We start from the raw sequence: 18077 nt of genomic DNA, 5'->3' as shown, positions 1-18077 counted from the left end.
TCAGTCCTGCATTCCAGTGCAGAGTTAAATCAAATGTGTTAGTCCTCCATTATAGTTAAAGTATGTTAGCATAGACTGCAAGTCACTTAATTACTTGGAGCCTCCTTGTCAAGACTGACAATCTGCTGACTCTGATGCCTAGGCAACTCTTCTTTAAAATGATGGTCTTAATAGATTTTTGTAGACTTCTGCTTCGTTCACAGGTTCTTCTTGGAAAATATCAAGCTAAATCTGGACATGAAAGGACTTGGGTTTGGGGTTTTATTGTGAGGGAGGGAAGCATCGTCAAGACAACCGCTAGTTTTGCCTAGTGGTATGGTAAGGTCTAAAAGTGCTGGGTTGGTGTCCTAGTTGGAAGAAGTGCAGTGGCTCTGAACACTTGAATTTCCCAGTCAGTCAGCAGTGTCTTTTGAAACTATGAGTAGGTTTGATCCCAAAGAAATCATATCTTTCTTCCACGAAACAGAAGAGCAAACAACTGTCAAAGGATGGAGAATAATAAAATGGTTTTTTTTAAGAATGACTTGTATGTCTCTACAGCTTTCTTGAGATTATTTTCTTTTAGCTAATATTGTTTCCTCTTAAAATGCTGTAAAATTCTTATAATAATTTTTCTGACATATGAGGGTGTTCTCTCAATAGTAAATGCATCTTTTCTGGATTAGGCAGATGTTGTTTCTAATTTGAACAGAAGTTGGAACTGGTGTAAAATAGAAATGGTCGTTACCATTGTTCTCCATATTCAAACCGGTTCTGGCAAACAATTTTAAACACCTCTTTGAGATAATTTTTCGTGTGAAAATAATTCTCAAGAAATCATTCCATCAAGGAAGAAAGTAAGCTACTTAGCTGATTAGAAGCTTACTCTCTTCAAACCTTTACACACTATTCATTTATCTTTTAAACTTGCAGAGGTATTCATTACTCATTAAATTTTATTGGCATCTCTCTTAAATTAGTACCAGTGTCTGCAAAACCTGCTTGTTTATATGCTCATTTGCTGAAGTTTTTAATGTAAAATTCATGTTTCGATGTTTTGGGGTGTGCTTTTTGAAACTTAATCCTGTATGATAAACAAGGGATTATTGAAATTGTTGAGCATAGATTTAATTTTTGACTAAAGATTTTAAAAATTCTAACAAACTTCTTCTAATGTGTCAAAAGTTCCTTGTAGTTTGAAGATGTTAAATATAAGTGCTAGAAACAAGTAGAAGAGTGGAAAATAAGCTTTTTTTTGATACCCATGGATGTTTCAAATTTTTACCTTCCTATTTCATCCTATTTCTGATTAAACCAGTCTTGGCAGGTTCATTTTCACTGTGGAGATAATACAGCATTTACTCCTTATACAGAATTCTCTGAATTTACCTGCATTTGTATTCATGTACAGGAGAAGTATCAGAAGGAGCAGGACAAGCTGAAAGAGGAATGGGAAAAGGCCCAGAGAGAAGTTGAAGAGGAGGAGCGTAGATACTACGAGGAGGTATAAGGCTGAGGAGGAGGTTGTTTACTGACTTTTTTTTTGTATTTAAATGCACCCACTTACGTAACAAAAAAACAAATCCTATCCCTGAATTAATTAATGAAAGACTTCTCAAGGGTAAATTCTCAGGAGGATGGCATCTCTTAAACAATGCCATAGATGGTGAGAAAAAAATACTTAAACATTTGGACAGGTATCTCCAGAATGTCTGCGTAGGTGGAGGTGTCTAATTGCTGTGCAAGTGTGTCTGGGCAGGTGCAGGTGTGTCTGGGCCCACTCAGACTTCCCTCTCGAGGCAGAACCTTGTGTGCTTTGGCATATACTTGGTGCCTAGACTTGGTGGAACTTCAGATGAAATTGTTGTCTGCCTTGGGCTTGATCATGTAGATATTTTGTAACTAGCCTTTTTTTAAAATAAAAAAAAAATCCAGAGGAGGTGTTCAAAGCTTACAGTTGTAGAATGTTAACAATACATAAGATAGTGGTTGTTCATGGCTCAGTATCGGAAGAAATTGGAAAATATTAATGTTTTCAATTTGTCTAGTATGTTACACAAATTGATGTTTTGTCATCTGTGCTTGAGAAACATACTTGTGATCTGAAAAAGAAATTTTTTTCAACTTTCAGAATAAGTTTCTCATGTACCAAGGGTCATTTCATATTTTTATATTAAATTAATTGACTGGTGCTATGTGAAACAGTGGTGCCATTCCAAGTGGAATAATCTTTCCAGTTTTGGAAATCCCATGTCAAAGATGGTAATGGTGAAAAGAAAGGAAGTGCAAAACCTTGAAGCAAATTAAAAGTTGAGGTGTTACCATTATTCTTGGTACCTCAGGTCCTTACCTAGCTGTCTAAATATGGCACAAAGCCAAACCTTATGCTTCTACTTCATAAGCTCATAGTGTACATTCTGCATTTTTAACTCTCTCTCTCTCCTGATCCTCTTTCTTTAGGAACGCAAGATAATTGAGGATACTGTAGTTCCATTCATTGTTTCTTCAAACTCTGCTGAGCTCCTCTCCTCTTCTTCTTCTACCACTGATGGAAACAAGGCAGTGGTGAGTTTCTCATGGAGTAATAAGGCAGTAAAGGTTAAGCCATCTTCAGTGCTAAGTTTAATCCTTTGCCAAAGGCTATCGAAGTCTGGGAGCAGTAAGAGTAAGGATATTCCCTAGGTCCTTTCTGTAACTGGTGATACCTCAGAGTGCTGTAACTTGTGTATTTGCACAACTGAAGAGCCACAGTCCCAAGCAAACTGCTACCATCCGATTTTCAACTAGAGCAGAGAGTGGTACTTTCTCTCTGCAGCTGCTTCTCTTCTTTTACTGGTGCCATGAAAAAACAATTAGCTCTTTCTGTTTCTTTTAACTACCTTCTCAAAGCCAAAAAAATCTTAAGTGGTTTCCCTGAATCCAAAATCTTGAGCATAAGATAGTGCTTTAAGCATATCTCAGTTGAGACTGAATCCTGCCTACCCAGTTTTCCTCCTTTTCTCTCCCATCATCCCTCCTAGAAAGCAGCAAAACAGAGGAATGTTCACTCTCTGTGGGTTTTTTTATTCATGCAGGACAGAATCTTTAGTTAAATGCATCTAGCATATAATTAAATAAGTTTTTGCCAGAGATCAGAGAATGACACCTCAGGTGAGATCACAGTAGAGTAAATGTGGGATTCCCAGACATAATTTGCTCCTGCCTGAGGCACCTGTGCCCAGTCATCTGCCTTTTTCCATTGAACTTCAGGATTAGGAGTACTGTATCATTTGCTTTTCCTCTCCCCCTTCCTGCCCCCTCTTATCACTCATCCCTTTGCAAGGGCATAAGCCAGGGCCCATTTTCCATATAGCTGTGTAGAAACAACTTCCTGGGTGGAGTTGCCTGTGCCATGGTCAGGGCACTGCCTGCACCCGGAAGTGAAGGATCTTACGCCATGGCGTAATCAAGCTCCACCAGTCAGATATGAACCACTCCAGTACCATTTTGGACAACTGGTTGTTGTCCTTTGAGGATGCCCAGTGCGTATGAGCAAATACTTTGCCCCTAGGCATAGACAACAAGCTGAGGTCACTCACAAAGTCCTTGCAAGTCCAATGGGAGACTGTTTAGATTCTCAAAGTAATTCAAGAATTTCTGCCAAAAATCGGTTGGTCCCATACTTTTTTTGTGTTCAGTTTGGTCCGATTAGTTGATTGTTTCAGCTAAAGTCTTAATTAAATCCGAAGTTAGCCTTAACACATTCAACAGTATAAATATGAGATGTTCTTTTTGATAATAAGATGGGTCCAAACAAGATATCTAGGGGCTATCTGTACTTTTCCCATGTGTGTGCTGATGCCAAATTCAAAGGGAACTCCTTGTTCATTCTTCTTCTGTCTTTTAGAACTCAGCTGATTCAAACAGCTGTCCAGAGGAAGGCAAACAAAATGAAGTTACAAGGCAGAAAAAGCTGCTCTGGGAGCAGGACAGTATGCCATCTCTGAAAAGCAATGAAAATGAACTCTGGCAAGAAAAGAGGAGGTATGTATCAAGCCTAAGCATTTTATAGCCCTGTGGAGCTTTGTGTGCTGTAGATTCCTGGGATGTCACATCTGTCCATGATTGATGCTGGAGCATCAGCATCTAGTGGCCTGGTGATAGATGCAATATATGAATATTCCCTTGACCTGCACGGTTATGCACATGTGGCAATGCAAGGTGCTGGTTGTGCATATCAGAAGGCTGGTTTTGTTGGTGTATGGCTTTGCTGAGAGGCTGTCGAACCAACCAGGTCAGACCTTAGACAGCTCAGACATCTCTCTCTGTATGTCACTGCGCTGTGTCTCGTGTACATTGCACAAGCCTTTTGAATGAATAAAGGAGCAGTAGCTGTTTTCACTCAGAATCTGAGTGAAATTGCCCGGCTATCTCAGAAGTGCTATCCCCAAACTTGCCAGGTGGTGTTCAAAGTCCTGGACTTTACCCAACTGCTAATTAGCAGGTTTCTCAAAGAGGAGAGACATCTGATGATGCTGAGCACTGTATAGAGAACATGGATAAAAGCTTTTTCTCTGTCTAAGAAGGCATTTTTCATAAATCCAAAATGATCTTCAGCACATCTAAGTGGCAGTTTGAGGTAAGCAGGAGGATTGGCCTATTTGGAAACAAACTTGTTAATTCATGGAGGTTATCCTCATTGCTTTGTCACTGCTGATACAATAATAAAACTCTTTTTGCAAAAAAATAGACTGATATTCCAAAGTCTGATTTTGCCTTTATATTCTAGGTAAAATTTTTCCTGGCTTTATTTATACAATGTGACTTATTTTTATTGTCAGTGGAAATAAAGTGCTCTCAGGATACCCAGAGTCAGGTATCTTGAAAGGAGGAAGTGAACAGGAGCACCACATGCCGATGATGGAGCACAGCTCACCTGCCAGACTGAATCTGCCGTTGACTCAGGGTGAGAATAAGATTCTTAATATGCATATATTCTTTTCCAGATAGTAATCTAGTGGAAATCTAACTCAAAGAATTTTGGAAATTGATAGTACACATGTATCTTCAAAATGGGAATGTCTCAGACTCAGAAGCTTTTTTTGTTAGCAAAGATAAATGTGTTAAGGTGAAATTTAAACTCTTCTTGTTTTTATCACAGATGATGGTTTTAGCAGCAGGTAGGGGTCCTGTTTGTAGGCCCCCATATTCACAGTAGCAGTTTAAAACAGTTATCTTCCGTCTTTTACATAATCTTACATAAATAGGGCTTATCTTTATAGAAAGAGCGTATTTCCAACACTTACTTTGTGTTTTGATATATAATTAGATTCTCTATGTCAATCTCAGTCCAGTAAAAATCACTTCATGTGATATATAACCTTTTCAAGACAAGCCTAAAGTGACACCTGCTTCAATTTTGTCATTAAAAATGTCTGATGACATTTAAAGTTAATTGATTTTTTTTACGCTCCCATAAGTATTGGTGGTTTTTGAATGAAGGAATTTCCCCCAAAAGTTGCCATCAAGAGGGTCACCATAAAAAAAAGAGTTAAATTCACTAATTTAGCATCTAATATGAGTGAACAGTGGAAAGTAAATAATTAGGGCTAAAAACTTTATTTTGAAATAAAGTTTTAGATTTTTGTTTTCAATCCAGCATAAAAATTCATGATTGTAAAAAATGAAGCATCTATGGATGGAAACGTTTTCAGTGTTATTACTTGCTCCAAATGCAAATTCAGTTTATTAAACTTAGTAGGTTTGCTTTCCTTGTCTCAGTTTTATTGTATTCTTAGTGCTTTGATAAGGGTTGCTCCAAAAAAAAAAAAGCAGAATGTATTACCCAGCAATATATCCCTGTGGATTTGTAGTAGTGATTAAGTAAACTTCACAGGTTTGACAGTTTTTAACTACTTCTGCTAATCAGGGTTTTTCTAGGTTCTTTCCCACAATTTGGTCCCCTGCAAGTATTCTGGCAGTTCCTTTCTTGCCTCTTAAATCATCCCATCTTTACTCTCTCCTTAAGCCCTTAAATAGTCAGGACCGTGGTTTTATTGTCTTGACATCAAAATTAGGTAACAGGCCTTTCATAGGCCCCAGCAAAGTTTTTATTCTCTAAACCAGCTGGTTGGTGCATGGCACGGTAAGGCTTCTCCCCAGCCTGTGAGCCACAAAATTCATCTTGAAGGATCCAGGTGGTGCACTGTTTCTCAGAGATGGGATGATTGGCTGCCTGGGCATCACACAGATCACTGCATATTACTGTGAGTCTGTTATTGTCACTGAGCCTTGGGCAACCATCTGAAGCAGAGAAGGAAATTAGAAGGGAATTACTGTTTGTCAGTAGTGATTACACTACCGTCCCCTTAACTCTTGTTATTGAGAAATTTGGATCCCCTGGCACCACAGAAGTTTCAGTGTCTCTGGTGCTTCCTTCATTATGACAACAATACTTTGTTTTCCCGAGTGTTATTCATGAATGGCTGTTTGACCTTGCCCTTTCCCCCTTCAGAAACTGAGATTCAGCAGCAGGGTAGGTCAAGTGTATGTGAAGGTAATGCAGAGGAACATTGTTCCATAGAGGACTTCTGATGTAGCAGAGCCTGTCTCTGACTTTGTGGGGGGTTTCTCAAAGCTTGGTTTTAAGTAACCGTACATCTCGTCTTCTTTATGGTGTGTCCACAAGCTATGCTGGTCCATAAATATTGACAAAAGCAATAAAATAACAATAATAAAACAAAATTTACCTCAAATACTGAGTTTTCCTCACCTCTCGTTGTAGATGTCTCCTGGAATCAGCAGTTGCTGACAAAGCAATCTCCACATCGCACAGAGGACATTCGGCAGAGACCATTCTCAGGCCAGATTGCGGGACAGCAGCCAAGCTCTGCAGGGGAAGCAAGGAGGTGAGAAAGTAAAGGTTGTTGGAGAGACTGAGAAGTCCTCCTTGCTCTGTTCTCCCTTGTATTTCTGCTCAGCATTCTTTAGGTTAAGTTTCGTTAGTCCTGCAGTGTGAAGACCCATTTGATTCCTGGCTTTCCCACCAAGACTGCTAACATTTATCTACTTTGTTTCTCATTACAGGCACCCCGTAAATAATTTAAAGAGGGAGCACACCCTCTGCTTGCTTCACTCTTCTTTCTCTTTCACTCTTTAAGCACTCATCTGCATTACTTTTCATGTGCTTACTTTGTTAAATTCCTGAGACAAACATTTATAGCTAGTAAGTGGCTAAATATCAGGGTGGGAATGTCAGGTTAAGTTTGCCTCTTTGAAGTTGACATCCAAGAACTTCATTCCCCAGCTTCCAAATGTACATTAATTGCTACTTGTGAGTCCTTTAGGGATTATAGCTTTTAAAAGAAGATACATAAAGATTAGTATTTTCTTTCTGCTGTAAATTTTGGTGAGATCTTTTATTTTGCTGCTGCTTTGCCTTGTGCTTTTGAGTAAGCCTTACTGAATGGTACCACCAGTTCTTTTGGTAAATGAGGGATCTGCTTGCCTCGTATTTACAAAAAGCTCAGCTATGTATTGAGAAAGGAACATCTGTTTTCATTAGCATATATATGAGCACAGTCTTCTGCAGAATGTGTTACCTCTCTGAAGCTTGTATCCAGTGAAAACAAATGTAGATTGAGATTTGATTACCTGTTCCTCAGAACAAACTGCTTGTGCATGTAGTTCAGTTTGAGAAAACTGTTTTTTAATCTGTAAACAGTTTTAAGCAGTGAGAATTTGAATCAATCCTACCATTTCTGATAACAAAACCCATTCATTCTTTTTCTCAGCAGTCTCTTGCAGAGTAGAATGCATACAAATTAACCATTATCCAAATAAACCACCCTTCAGTGTTGGTAGCTGCCTTTTTACTCAGTAAAGGGCCAACAGACAGTACAGTGTGGTGTGGCTTGGCTTAACCCTCCTTCACCATGATGGTTGCTATGTTGGGTTGATGGAGTGGACAGGAGTCTCCACATGGCTCGTCGCCTTGTGAGTTACCTGACTGACCAGTAGCAAGCAGGCTACCAAAAATTGTGTGCTATTTTTCATTGTATCAAAATGGCAATGGACAAATATTTATAGCTTTTTTATCTCAGATAAAGTCTTTAGACTGGGAATCCTGATATTCACCAGCTGGAATTTTTCCATACAAAACCTGGTTTTAATTGTTCTTCAGCTGTAGTAATGCATCTTCTCTCCTGCGTTTCAGGGCAGGCTATCATGAGAACTTCCGATCTGGGCCATCATCTCCCTGCTCTCCTGCTGCTCTGAGTCAGTCACCCAACAGGTACTAAAGGTCAATAAGGAATTTTGCAGACCAAACGCATCTTGTAGTCACTGGTGAACTGCTGCAGTGTAAATCGCATTAGTATTATGTGGAGACGCTATTAATTCTTCTAAATGTTGCAATTCATAACCGTCCATGGGATAACCATGTAGCTCCTCTTCTTGCTTGCTTCAGCACTATTGTTATGTTTTCAAATAACACGGTTCAGAAAGCAGCTGTAGGACTCTTGCATGTCAGTGAAATTGAAATGAGACAGTATAAGCCTCAGTCAAAGGAAGCAGTTAAGTGTGAGTTCAGAGCACTTTAGCCAAAGGATGTCTTAATTGTGAATAGTCACAAGCTCAGGAGTAAGGAATGTTCTAAACATTTCAACACTTGCTGATTTAAAAAGAAATTCTTCCTTTAACTTCCAAGCTTGAAACACATTTTGCTTTATTTGCTGATTTTATCTGCATTCATGCTAGTCTCCTAGAGATTTAAATCTCTCAAGCAATCTATGCAGCTTTTAGTGAGTTATGTGTACCAACTCTAAATAAATGTTAACTGTAGCCTGATTGAATCACTGATAATTTGGAGTATATTAAAATCAGTTGACTTATTAAATAGGATAAATTAATACAACACAGAACAGAACAAGTTTTTGTTCTATTTAAATTACATTTTTCTTCACATTTCATAGCAAAGTCCTCCTTCTGATGTCACTTTCATTGACATGAAACTACTGAAATTTTTTTCTGTGAACAATTATGTTTTTCTAATTTTAGCTGCAGTTTTGGTGAAATAGCAGATAATTTCTTGTTATAGGTATCTAGCTGTGATAGCTATTTCATATTATTTAGCAGCTATATTCTGGTCTGAGACTCTTTTTCAAGATCTTTTCCTGAAATAAATCTTAGTTTTGAAAACAATGGATGGAACGTAATTAGTTATTCCACTAAAACATTAGAAGACTCTTAAAAATTTCCCAAAGTGCTGTATGCTTTGATCCAACACTTTAACTTGTTATTATGACTCTCATACTGGAGAAGTGAAAACAGAGGTGGACTTAAGAATGACATAGAAGCAGAATGCTTAAGGTTGTAGGAGGGGAGTAAAAAACCCAGAAAAGTTATTCTAAAAGGAATAATGATCAAGACAATGATGTGTCTGTGCTGTCTGTGTACATGGTGGACTCAGGAGTGACAGGGATTAAATGGAAGCAAGGACAGTTCTCTAATTATGATGAGTCTTTCTGCTGCTTCTATTTCTCTTTCTCTCTCTTTTTTTTTTTTTTTTGTAAAATGGCTTTTTTGTCATGCTGCAGTCCAGATCTGTGTCTGTTAATGGCTTATTATGTTGTTGCATCAAAACCTTAAAGCAAGACATTACAAACTTGCTTATCTGTGTATAATTTCATCAAACCATCTTTTCAAAACTCATGAGGTATCGCAAAGTTTCTCTCCTGGTTTCAATGCTGGATGAATAAAGCATGGATGACACATAATGACAAGGGATCCCTTTTGGTCTCAGGTTCATCTCACAAGACCAATCATCAGTTCTGGCAGGGTGACAGGCAGGTGAGAAGAGAAGAACGTGAAACACATAGAAGTGTGCACCTGCACTGCTATTAAAACCATTATGAAAAAGGCTACCAGTTGTTTGTGGGGCTCTGAACTTTCACCCAGCTGTCACCCAACAGCAGATTGACTGGAAAGTTCTAGATGGGACTGCTGAAGGAACAAGTTGAAGTAATTTTTGTATTGCAAATGGAGATCTAATTTCAGCTTTTCTCTAGCTAGTTGTAATACTAACTGACACGTAGCTGCAGCAGCACAGACTGAAAATAGTTAGCCAGTGTCTGGTCTGTGCTACTGCAGTTACACTGCACTGCTGACTTCGCCAGCTTGTTTAGGTACAAGAGTAGCATCCCTATTTTCTTACTTGCAGGGAGCAAGTCCATTTACAAACAAATGGTGAATTTCCAGGCTAGGAGTCTGACTTGGGTAATTTGTGTGAACATCTGCTTTGATTCCCATGGCATTGACTAAGTCTAGGTACCCTTTACTATAAGAGTGGTGAGGCACTGGAACAGATTGCCCGTTGAGGTTGTGGGCTCCCTGTTGCTAGGGGTGTAGACCTGGTTGCATGAGGCTCTGAGTAACCTGGTCTAGTGGAAGGTTTCCTGCCAATGGCAGGGGAGGTTAGAACTAAATGATCTTTAAGGTCCCTTCCAACCCTCACCATTCTGTGAGTCTATGAGTCCACAAGTATGGTTCCCTGCCACACGGGCCTCTGTTAAGAGGCTTGCATGTCCCTTGATCTAGCACAACAGACTGGTGGGGAAATGTGTCTGAGCTGCTGTGCATTCAAGCATTTTAAATCCTTTGCTTGCTTGTCTGCAAGGCAGACTCAGTAACATGGCTGAAGGCTCAGAATGTTTTCACATGAACCCCCTGCCCCAGTGCTTCTTCTTCCCGTCCTGTCCCTCTCCATAAGCCTGTCCAAACATTTGACTCTATTTTAGCATCAGTTGCTGTTTTCTTAAAGCCATGTTTGTCTCCTAGGTCTGTCAGCGGAAAGAAGCTTTGTTCTACCTGTGGACTCCCTCTTGGAAAAGGAGCTGCCATGATTATTGAAACACTCGGTCTTTATTTCCATATTCAGTGCTTCAGGGTATGTCTCTTGATTTATTAAGAAAAATCTCAAGTCATGCACAGTGCAAGTAGAAAGTATATTGAGGGCTGTAGATGTGAAATTGAAAATAAGAGGACCAGCAGATTTACATATTTCTTATGTAGGTCTGTTTGTGTTTGTTTGTAAAGAAGTGGAAATAACACAACTAATATGTTATTTTGTGGTCAGATGTTAATTGGACTAAAACCTCTGTTCAAGCAAGCAAACTTAGCTTCCACGCTTACAGAGGGAAGCAACAATTTGTTGTTGTTGTTGTTGGGTTTTTTCCTTCCAAAACCAAGGTCAGTCCCAAAGCCATCTTTGATCTGACCCATGGTTGGAAAGCTTTGACTGTGGAATGAATGATGTATTCGGGCTTTCACTGGACTTCTCAACAGAAATACTTTTTGATTGTTCTTGAGTGTTTCAGTTTGGAAATAACTCAAAGTGTTCTCTAGAGAACTCAGAAAGTCCATTTCCATTATCTCTGACCCAAGTGGTACTAGACATTTGTGAAACCTTTTTTGGTTTTAGACATTTACCCAAACCAAACCTCTGGTCTCTCTAAGCTTTATCCATCACAACTGGGCTGACTCCACAATGCAACCTTAAAATCAGATGTCCCTTAGAATCACTAGACTTCACTTCTATATAAGTGGAGGCTGCTGAAATCAAGTCGTAAACACTTTTGACTGAAAAAAACCCCTCTCACTGATTTGCAGTGTTCCCCAGGAGTATGGACTGGGTTCTGGGAGGGTGTTTTTTCTCACTTTTCCAAGAACTACTGAAACAGAAGTAGAAAGTTGGGAAGAGTTATGACATTAGATCATGGTCTCTCTTTCTTTCTTTGTTCTTCAACTGACAGTGTGGCATTTGCAAGGGACAGCTGGGAGACGCAGCAAGTGGGACAGATGTCAGGATTAGAAATGGTCTTCTTAACTGCAATGATTGTTATATCCGATCCAGAAGTAAGTACCAAATCCTGTCCGAAGGACAGGGAACTGTAAAACTACTGTTGCCATGATTTTAACTGGTGGATTTGTCTCCTCCTGGCTTTGACACTCAGGCATAACTTTGCCATGGGAATAGAAACCTTCCCATACCATTTTAATTTTTTTCTCTTATCAGAGAAGGTTTCCACGCCCATTAAATTTTGCCCAGAGGATCTCCGCTCAGCACTATTAGGCTTAAAGGCTGTTTCTGTGCATAAATATAAACTCCTACACTATGTGCATACATTGCATGACCTGGAGGCTTGGATCTCTCACATCATTTGAGAAAATATAGATAATTTTACTAGATGTAGGACCCTTGGCTATGTTTGGAGAAGTTCCTGTTTTTTATGTCTTCAGGCCTCCCTTTTGCAGACAAAATGGTCATGTAAAATATTAAGAACATTCTGTAACTCACAGTAAATCCTTGTAGTGGCATCCCAAGACATGTTCTAAATAGTGTTGAATGCCATAGATTTTGAAGAATGAGACAGACAATTGCTTGTCAGAAAAAGACTTGGTGCATTTTTCTGCCTTAGAGAAGCTCATCTGAATGTCCTTCTGAGTCCTGGATTTCTGTGACTGATACCAAATTACTAGAGCATTTCAGCTTCACACTGATGTCACAGTGATATAAGATGGGCAGTGCTCATGCTGGCTTCCACTTTGTGGAAAACAGTAAGATGCAAGAAAAAACAGCAGGAGTAATTGTTGTCTTCCTGTTAAATACTATTGAGTATATTCACTGCCTTCAGTTCCAACTGATAAGTGAAAATATAGAGCTCTTTTTGCTTAATATTTCCCTTCTCCTCTCTCAAAAGCAGTGGCTGTAAAAATCCAGGTACCTCCATACGCTGTGCAGAATAAGAATGGGTACGTTTTCTCTAATGCTTCAGGAAAGAGATATTTCCCCATCAGCAGAGCTAGAGGGTGCTATTGTATAACCATTTGTTTGGTGATATTTTATTTTTTTTTAAATTCTGCTAAGAAATTTAGCAACTTTTTATTAGTTATTTAACCCGACATATTTAGAAATAGCTTTTCTCCTTCAGGCTTGATACTGTAAACCTTCCTCATGTGGATGAGATCCTGACTGTAAAATGCAGGTTTGCACATCCATCTTTACACAAAAAAAGGTGAAGGTGGTAAAAGTAATAATTTCCTTTTCTTCTTAATCCTTTTTGCTTAAAAAAAAAAAATTGAGGTCCCTTAAGGATAGATGAAGGCTCAAATAAATTATTTATCATCTTATATTCTGTAGAAATCACCATCTCCATCATCATTTGTACAGCAGTGTTGCTAGAAAATGCATTACGGAGCTGTGTACAGTGTTTCATGCAGTAATGTTTTGCATTTTACGTACCTAGCAGAATGGTAAGCAGGTCCATGACAGAGGGAATAGGTTTTGAGGAAATGTATAGTTCCTGAAGAATAATAATGGCAAGGGGTCTGTCTTTTTTACTACAAATTGCCTCTTCCTTATGTGTTCACTCCTCATGCAAAAATCTCAAAATTCAGCTGGTTGAATTTAAGTTACATTGACTGTTGTTGACAATTCAAAGGGATTCTATGTGATTTTGATAGAACTGCATATATGGCTAGTTTCTAATTTTTAACTAAAATTTGATGGACTGCACACCTGAAATGCAGAACAAATTGGTGCAATGCCAGTGTTTTGCCTTTGAGTTCTGTGAAGAGTGATGCAAAATGTAAAATCAGTTGGTTGATTGCATGGCTTGTACCTTCATGCCCACATGGCTGCATCTGAAAACCTGTGCAGCAATGTGCACAACTGACAGTCTCTGACCAACTCAGAATTAATCAATATTGGTTTGAGATGCTTATGGACTCAGTGAAATATTTTGGCTGCCAGAAACTTATTTGAAAATGTGGATTATTCTTTTCAAAATAAATCATCAGAAATCTTGAGAAAAGTATTAAAGATTATGTAGTGGTCCAGGGTTCAGAATATTTCTGTTTTTTAGATAAAAGTGGGTGGGGTTTTACTGGTACGTTGTTTCTGTACAACAGAACCTCACAAGGAAGGAAACTCAGTATTCAGTGTCAAATACCGGGAGTTCGTGAGTGTCAAAGTCAAATGCAAAAAGTAAATTCATGAGATTCCCTTTATGGCCAATTAACACAAGGGGTCTATATTACCATGTGACACAAACTAGGCATAGCTGAAGATGACTCATCAGCCCTTCGCTTGACTATTTTGCCACTGCAGAGCCTGAAATGAAACAAATAAACCCACAAGTTCTTTGGGAGTAAAATAAAATAAAAGTTTCTGCAGAATGCATTCATCACATGGCAAGGAAAATATATTTCCATTGGAGTTATGCTGAATCCTTCTTTGTAGTTAGTGCCCCAACTCTGCAGGAGGAAGAAAAAGAAGGGCACAAATAATACATAATTCCAGATGCAATTTTTTGAATTGTAGAGATCATGTGAGGAAAAATCTATATTTGTTTGTTAAAATTTGTCAACAAATGACTTGTTTTGGTTTTGTTTTACCCAGCCGCTGGACAGCCAACTACATTGTGACATGACTTTCAGTCCTAATAACTTTCAAGAAGGAACTCTCTTCTCGTATGTATCGGCTGCCTCCAGACAATCACTTGTAAAAGCTTGAATCCATGGACATGATGGCTCTCATCTCGTTTTTAAAAACTCACAAAAAAGCTGCACCTGCTCCTTTGAAATGCAATATGTTGGTTTTTGCTTTCTTAAGAAATTTGCAAATTATGTATGACCATGTTTGGGAAGGCAATACCTAAGTAGTACAAAAAAAAAAAAAATCTCACCTTTCAGGTATGCTCATGATTTCCAGTCTGTTACCTTGTCCTTTTGAAAGTAATAAGAAAATAAACATGCAATAAAGCTGTTTTGTTTTGATATTTCTAGGAATTAAAAAGTTTAAGTTTACAGAACCTTTATAGAATATGCCAATTCAAACTGAGAAGTAATTTTAAGATAGTATCTAATCAGTGCATTTGAAAAACAACTAAACATCACAGCACGACCTCTCTGTTATAACTGAAGCTATAACTTTTTTTATACAGAGACTAGTTTGATAATACATCCTATAATTCTGAAGCATTTTGTGTTTATATTACCTTCAGTGGAGGGTAGGAGTTATACAAATAAATTATTGCACCTTTAGTGATAAGATTTTTTTGTTTGTGTACCTCAAGTAATGTTCATGACTATAGCTTAATATTCTCTCAAATAAAGATTCCTTCATTAAACCTAAAGACTGCATACCATTAACGATTGCAAGATTCCCATCAGGAGCAATCCTTCTTACTAAGTTCAGCAGCCTGTGTTGTTGCTAAACTCAATGAAAGATGATGTGGGGGAGACCCAGCTGAGCTGTGAGTCTCCGTGCTGCAGTTTGATACTACGGTGAAGCTTTTCTCTTTGGCATGTAAATTGCTAATCAAGGGTTCACCTTGGTTTGAGGTCTGCTCATTCACTTGCAAATATTGCACTTGGTTGAAATCTCGTGCAGAGAAACACATGTGGTTTGGGTTCTCCCCAGAGCAGAGAATTAGACAGCCTTGAGCCATCCACCCAAAATAAGTCAGCAAAAGCCAAGAGTGTGGAAAGCAGGCAGGGAGGAGACTGACAGCAACAGGCAGAAAAACTACCTTGCCTGTATTTGGGACAGTTTTCCTTTGTGCTCTTTGATTAGGCATGTGCTTCTAACTAAAGTGATCCAGCAGCTCATTGAAACAGCAGTTCAGCAGTTATCTACAATAAAATAAAAAAGTTAGGGAACATGTTGCATCTGTAAAATATCCTAGCACTTTTTGGTAAACAGTTACTGGAAATATCCCATTTTAGCTGTTCATTATACATCTTAAAATGGAGGGAAAAAATTTACTTGTTCTGCCTTAAAACCGTGATAAATCTAAATGGAGGTTTCTTTTATCTATGTGCATATCTGTTGTCCTTTGATGTGTTGGTAAATGGAAATTAAATAGTTATTAGGGAAGCAATAATTTTGAGGTTTTCTCTAGGTAGCAATTATTTATTCAAATGCTAGACAGTTGCTTGCATATGAGTTACATAACCATGCAAAACTGCGTGTCATTGAACACCCACATGCGATGTTGTTGTTGGAGGACATTGTGACTATCTGCTGGAAAGTTACATGTTACTTCCTTACTATTGTGCCTTAGAAAATGCGAAGCTGTTGCACACAGTCAGCGATGACTTAGGGATGCAATAAATCCAACAAGCTGAAGTCCTTTATGGAATTCACCCGGGGAATATTTTTAAGTAAAAATAAAATAAGTCAGACAAATGTTTTGGAACTAAAAGTGATATCCAATATTTTGATCAACAACCTGCATGACTTACTGTTAAAGGGTTTTAATAATGAAGATGCTTACTCTTTGCATGTGGTCATTGTAACATTTTCCCGCAAAGAATGTGTAACATAAAAATTCGAGAAAGAGATTTTGTAACTGACTTGGTACATCTCTATAACTCCATGCGCTGCATTAAGGATATGTGAATATATGATGTCTGAACCTAATTTTTAAACAAGACCATGCATGCTTGTGTGTCTGTTTGGTATGAGTCACTACCGCTGCTTCACCCATGTGATAGAGTTAGATGTGCAAATCGGTCCCCAAGTGTATAAAAAGGGCTGGTTGTCACAGAGGTTAGATCTGCTTCTCATTCACATAGGGGTAAAGTGCCCAAAAGGCTTAGAACCATGGTTGGCATAAAGTGCATGGGCAAGGGGTGGGGTGGGGGTTTGCGTCACACTGCAGACACACCAGTGGGTCTCTGGAGTTGCTTAGAAATTGATCCCAGTGTCTATCAATTAGTTATGTATATGCATGTTTTAGCGAAGTTGATTGTATGTAAAGCAAAATGAAGCAGCGTTCGAGGACAAAGATTTTTCCCACTAATGAACATCTGTTCACCAGCACAGAACAATTTCAACAGTTTTCTAAATTGTGCTTGCCAACAGCTTATGTTTAATTTTATATTCCCTTCTGAATCTTCAGAATACATGGTAAATTCATTCAGGCTAAGATTTTTTTTCTTTTTTTTCCAGTTTAAACACATAAATGTGATACATTGCTAATCAGGAACTGTGAGCACAGAAAAAAATAACGCTTTCCTACATTTGAACCACAATGTAAATGTATTTGTTGCATAAATGATTTATTATTAATAAGCAAATACAATAAATGTAATGGGTTTTAGATCTTTTGGAATTTATTTAGCCTCTTACTATTTCAGAAAACCTGAACAGGTGTCATAACCCATCTGTATTTTACAAGCCCATTTTCCATGGTGTATTTTTTCCTTACTCTTGCTATGTAGTATTATTGATGCAGTACGTCTGTAGTTCTCAATGAATGTCCTAAAGGTTGGTGAACCAGAGGGGGACCATCCTTATCTGCATGTCCTTTTAGGGACAAGGATTGCTGTCCTAGCTGGGGTTAATGTTGAATACCAATTATGCTAATCTTTATTTTATTTATTCTAAAATGCCTCCGGAAATTAGGAAATCTTGTCTAAAATGCAACAGCTTTTATAGTAAATGTATGTTTATAAATAAAATGTTGATTACCTTTGATGGAATTGATTTTACTTACTGTAACTAACTTCTATTGCATGCAATGTGTCTGTGAATTTGAATTGCAGAGTAGAGGCTTCTGCGTGGTTGGGGTAGGCTGAGCCAAGCTACGTTCGCCCGGACTTAGTATATGAGATGAGACAATAAAAAAAGACGTAGTTGAAATGAGAAAATACACTGTGGGTTGCCACTGTAAGCTGTAGTCCAGTATTCACAAGAGCACATGTGCCTATCGTGACGAAAGGTGAGCAGAGAAGGCTTTCTGTGAGTCAAACCCAAAGGTCTCAGAAGAACTTTCATCAGTGTTGGTGGACTGTAGTTCAGACTTTCCCTCAACAAAGCATTTTATATATGGCAATGCTAAATATATGAGTGGTTTATTCCATTTCCACGTAGCAAAGATCCTTGAGTTTGTGCTTAGTTTTGCATGTGCTGAGGTGTCTCACTAATTCTTGAACATCAACAAGTGTGTGACTTGTTCTGTCAGAAGCAGAAAGTTCATACAAAACTTTAAACTAATAACTGCCTCTTCTTCTTCCTTTTAATTGGGTCTTAAGTGGATGATGGGTTTGGGTTT

General features: G+C 38.4%; 1 protein-coding gene across 6 annotated transcripts in view; it reads left to right on the top strand.

Annotated features, from left to right (window-relative positions):
* Positions 1 to 17500, top strand: part of LIMCH1 (LIM and calponin homology domains 1) — a 180337-nt gene extending 162837 nt beyond the window's left edge. For all 6 annotated transcript variants that reach the window (XM_039385029.1, XM_039385033.1, XM_027731598.2 and 3 more), the window contains 9 exons: positions 1391 to 1483; positions 2440 to 2544; positions 3866 to 4002; positions 4800 to 4924; positions 6743 to 6866; positions 8174 to 8251; positions 10795 to 10903; positions 11769 to 11871; positions 14417 to 17500. In XM_039385029.1, coding sequence (XP_039240963.1) covers positions 1391 to 1483; positions 2440 to 2544; positions 3866 to 4002; positions 4800 to 4924; positions 6743 to 6866; positions 8174 to 8251; positions 10795 to 10903; positions 11769 to 11871; positions 14417 to 14442 — 900 coding nt within the window. In that variant the 3' untranslated portion in view covers positions 14443 to 17500. The remainder of the gene's footprint in view (positions 1 to 1390; positions 1484 to 2439; positions 2545 to 3865; positions 4003 to 4799; positions 4925 to 6742; positions 6867 to 8173; positions 8252 to 10794; positions 10904 to 11768; positions 11872 to 14416) is intronic.
* The last annotated feature ends 577 nt before the right edge of the window (positions 17501 to 18077 follow it).

Source organism: Pipra filicauda, unplaced genomic scaffold (genome assembly GCF_003945595.2).
Source record: "Pipra filicauda isolate LSUMZ 115617 unplaced genomic scaffold, ASM394559v2 scaffold38_size3968069_pilon, whole genome shotgun sequence".
NCBI classification, from domain to species: domain Eukaryota; kingdom Metazoa; phylum Chordata; class Aves; order Passeriformes; family Pipridae; genus Pipra; species Pipra filicauda.
This window is presented reverse-complemented; position numbering and strand designations above follow the sequence as displayed.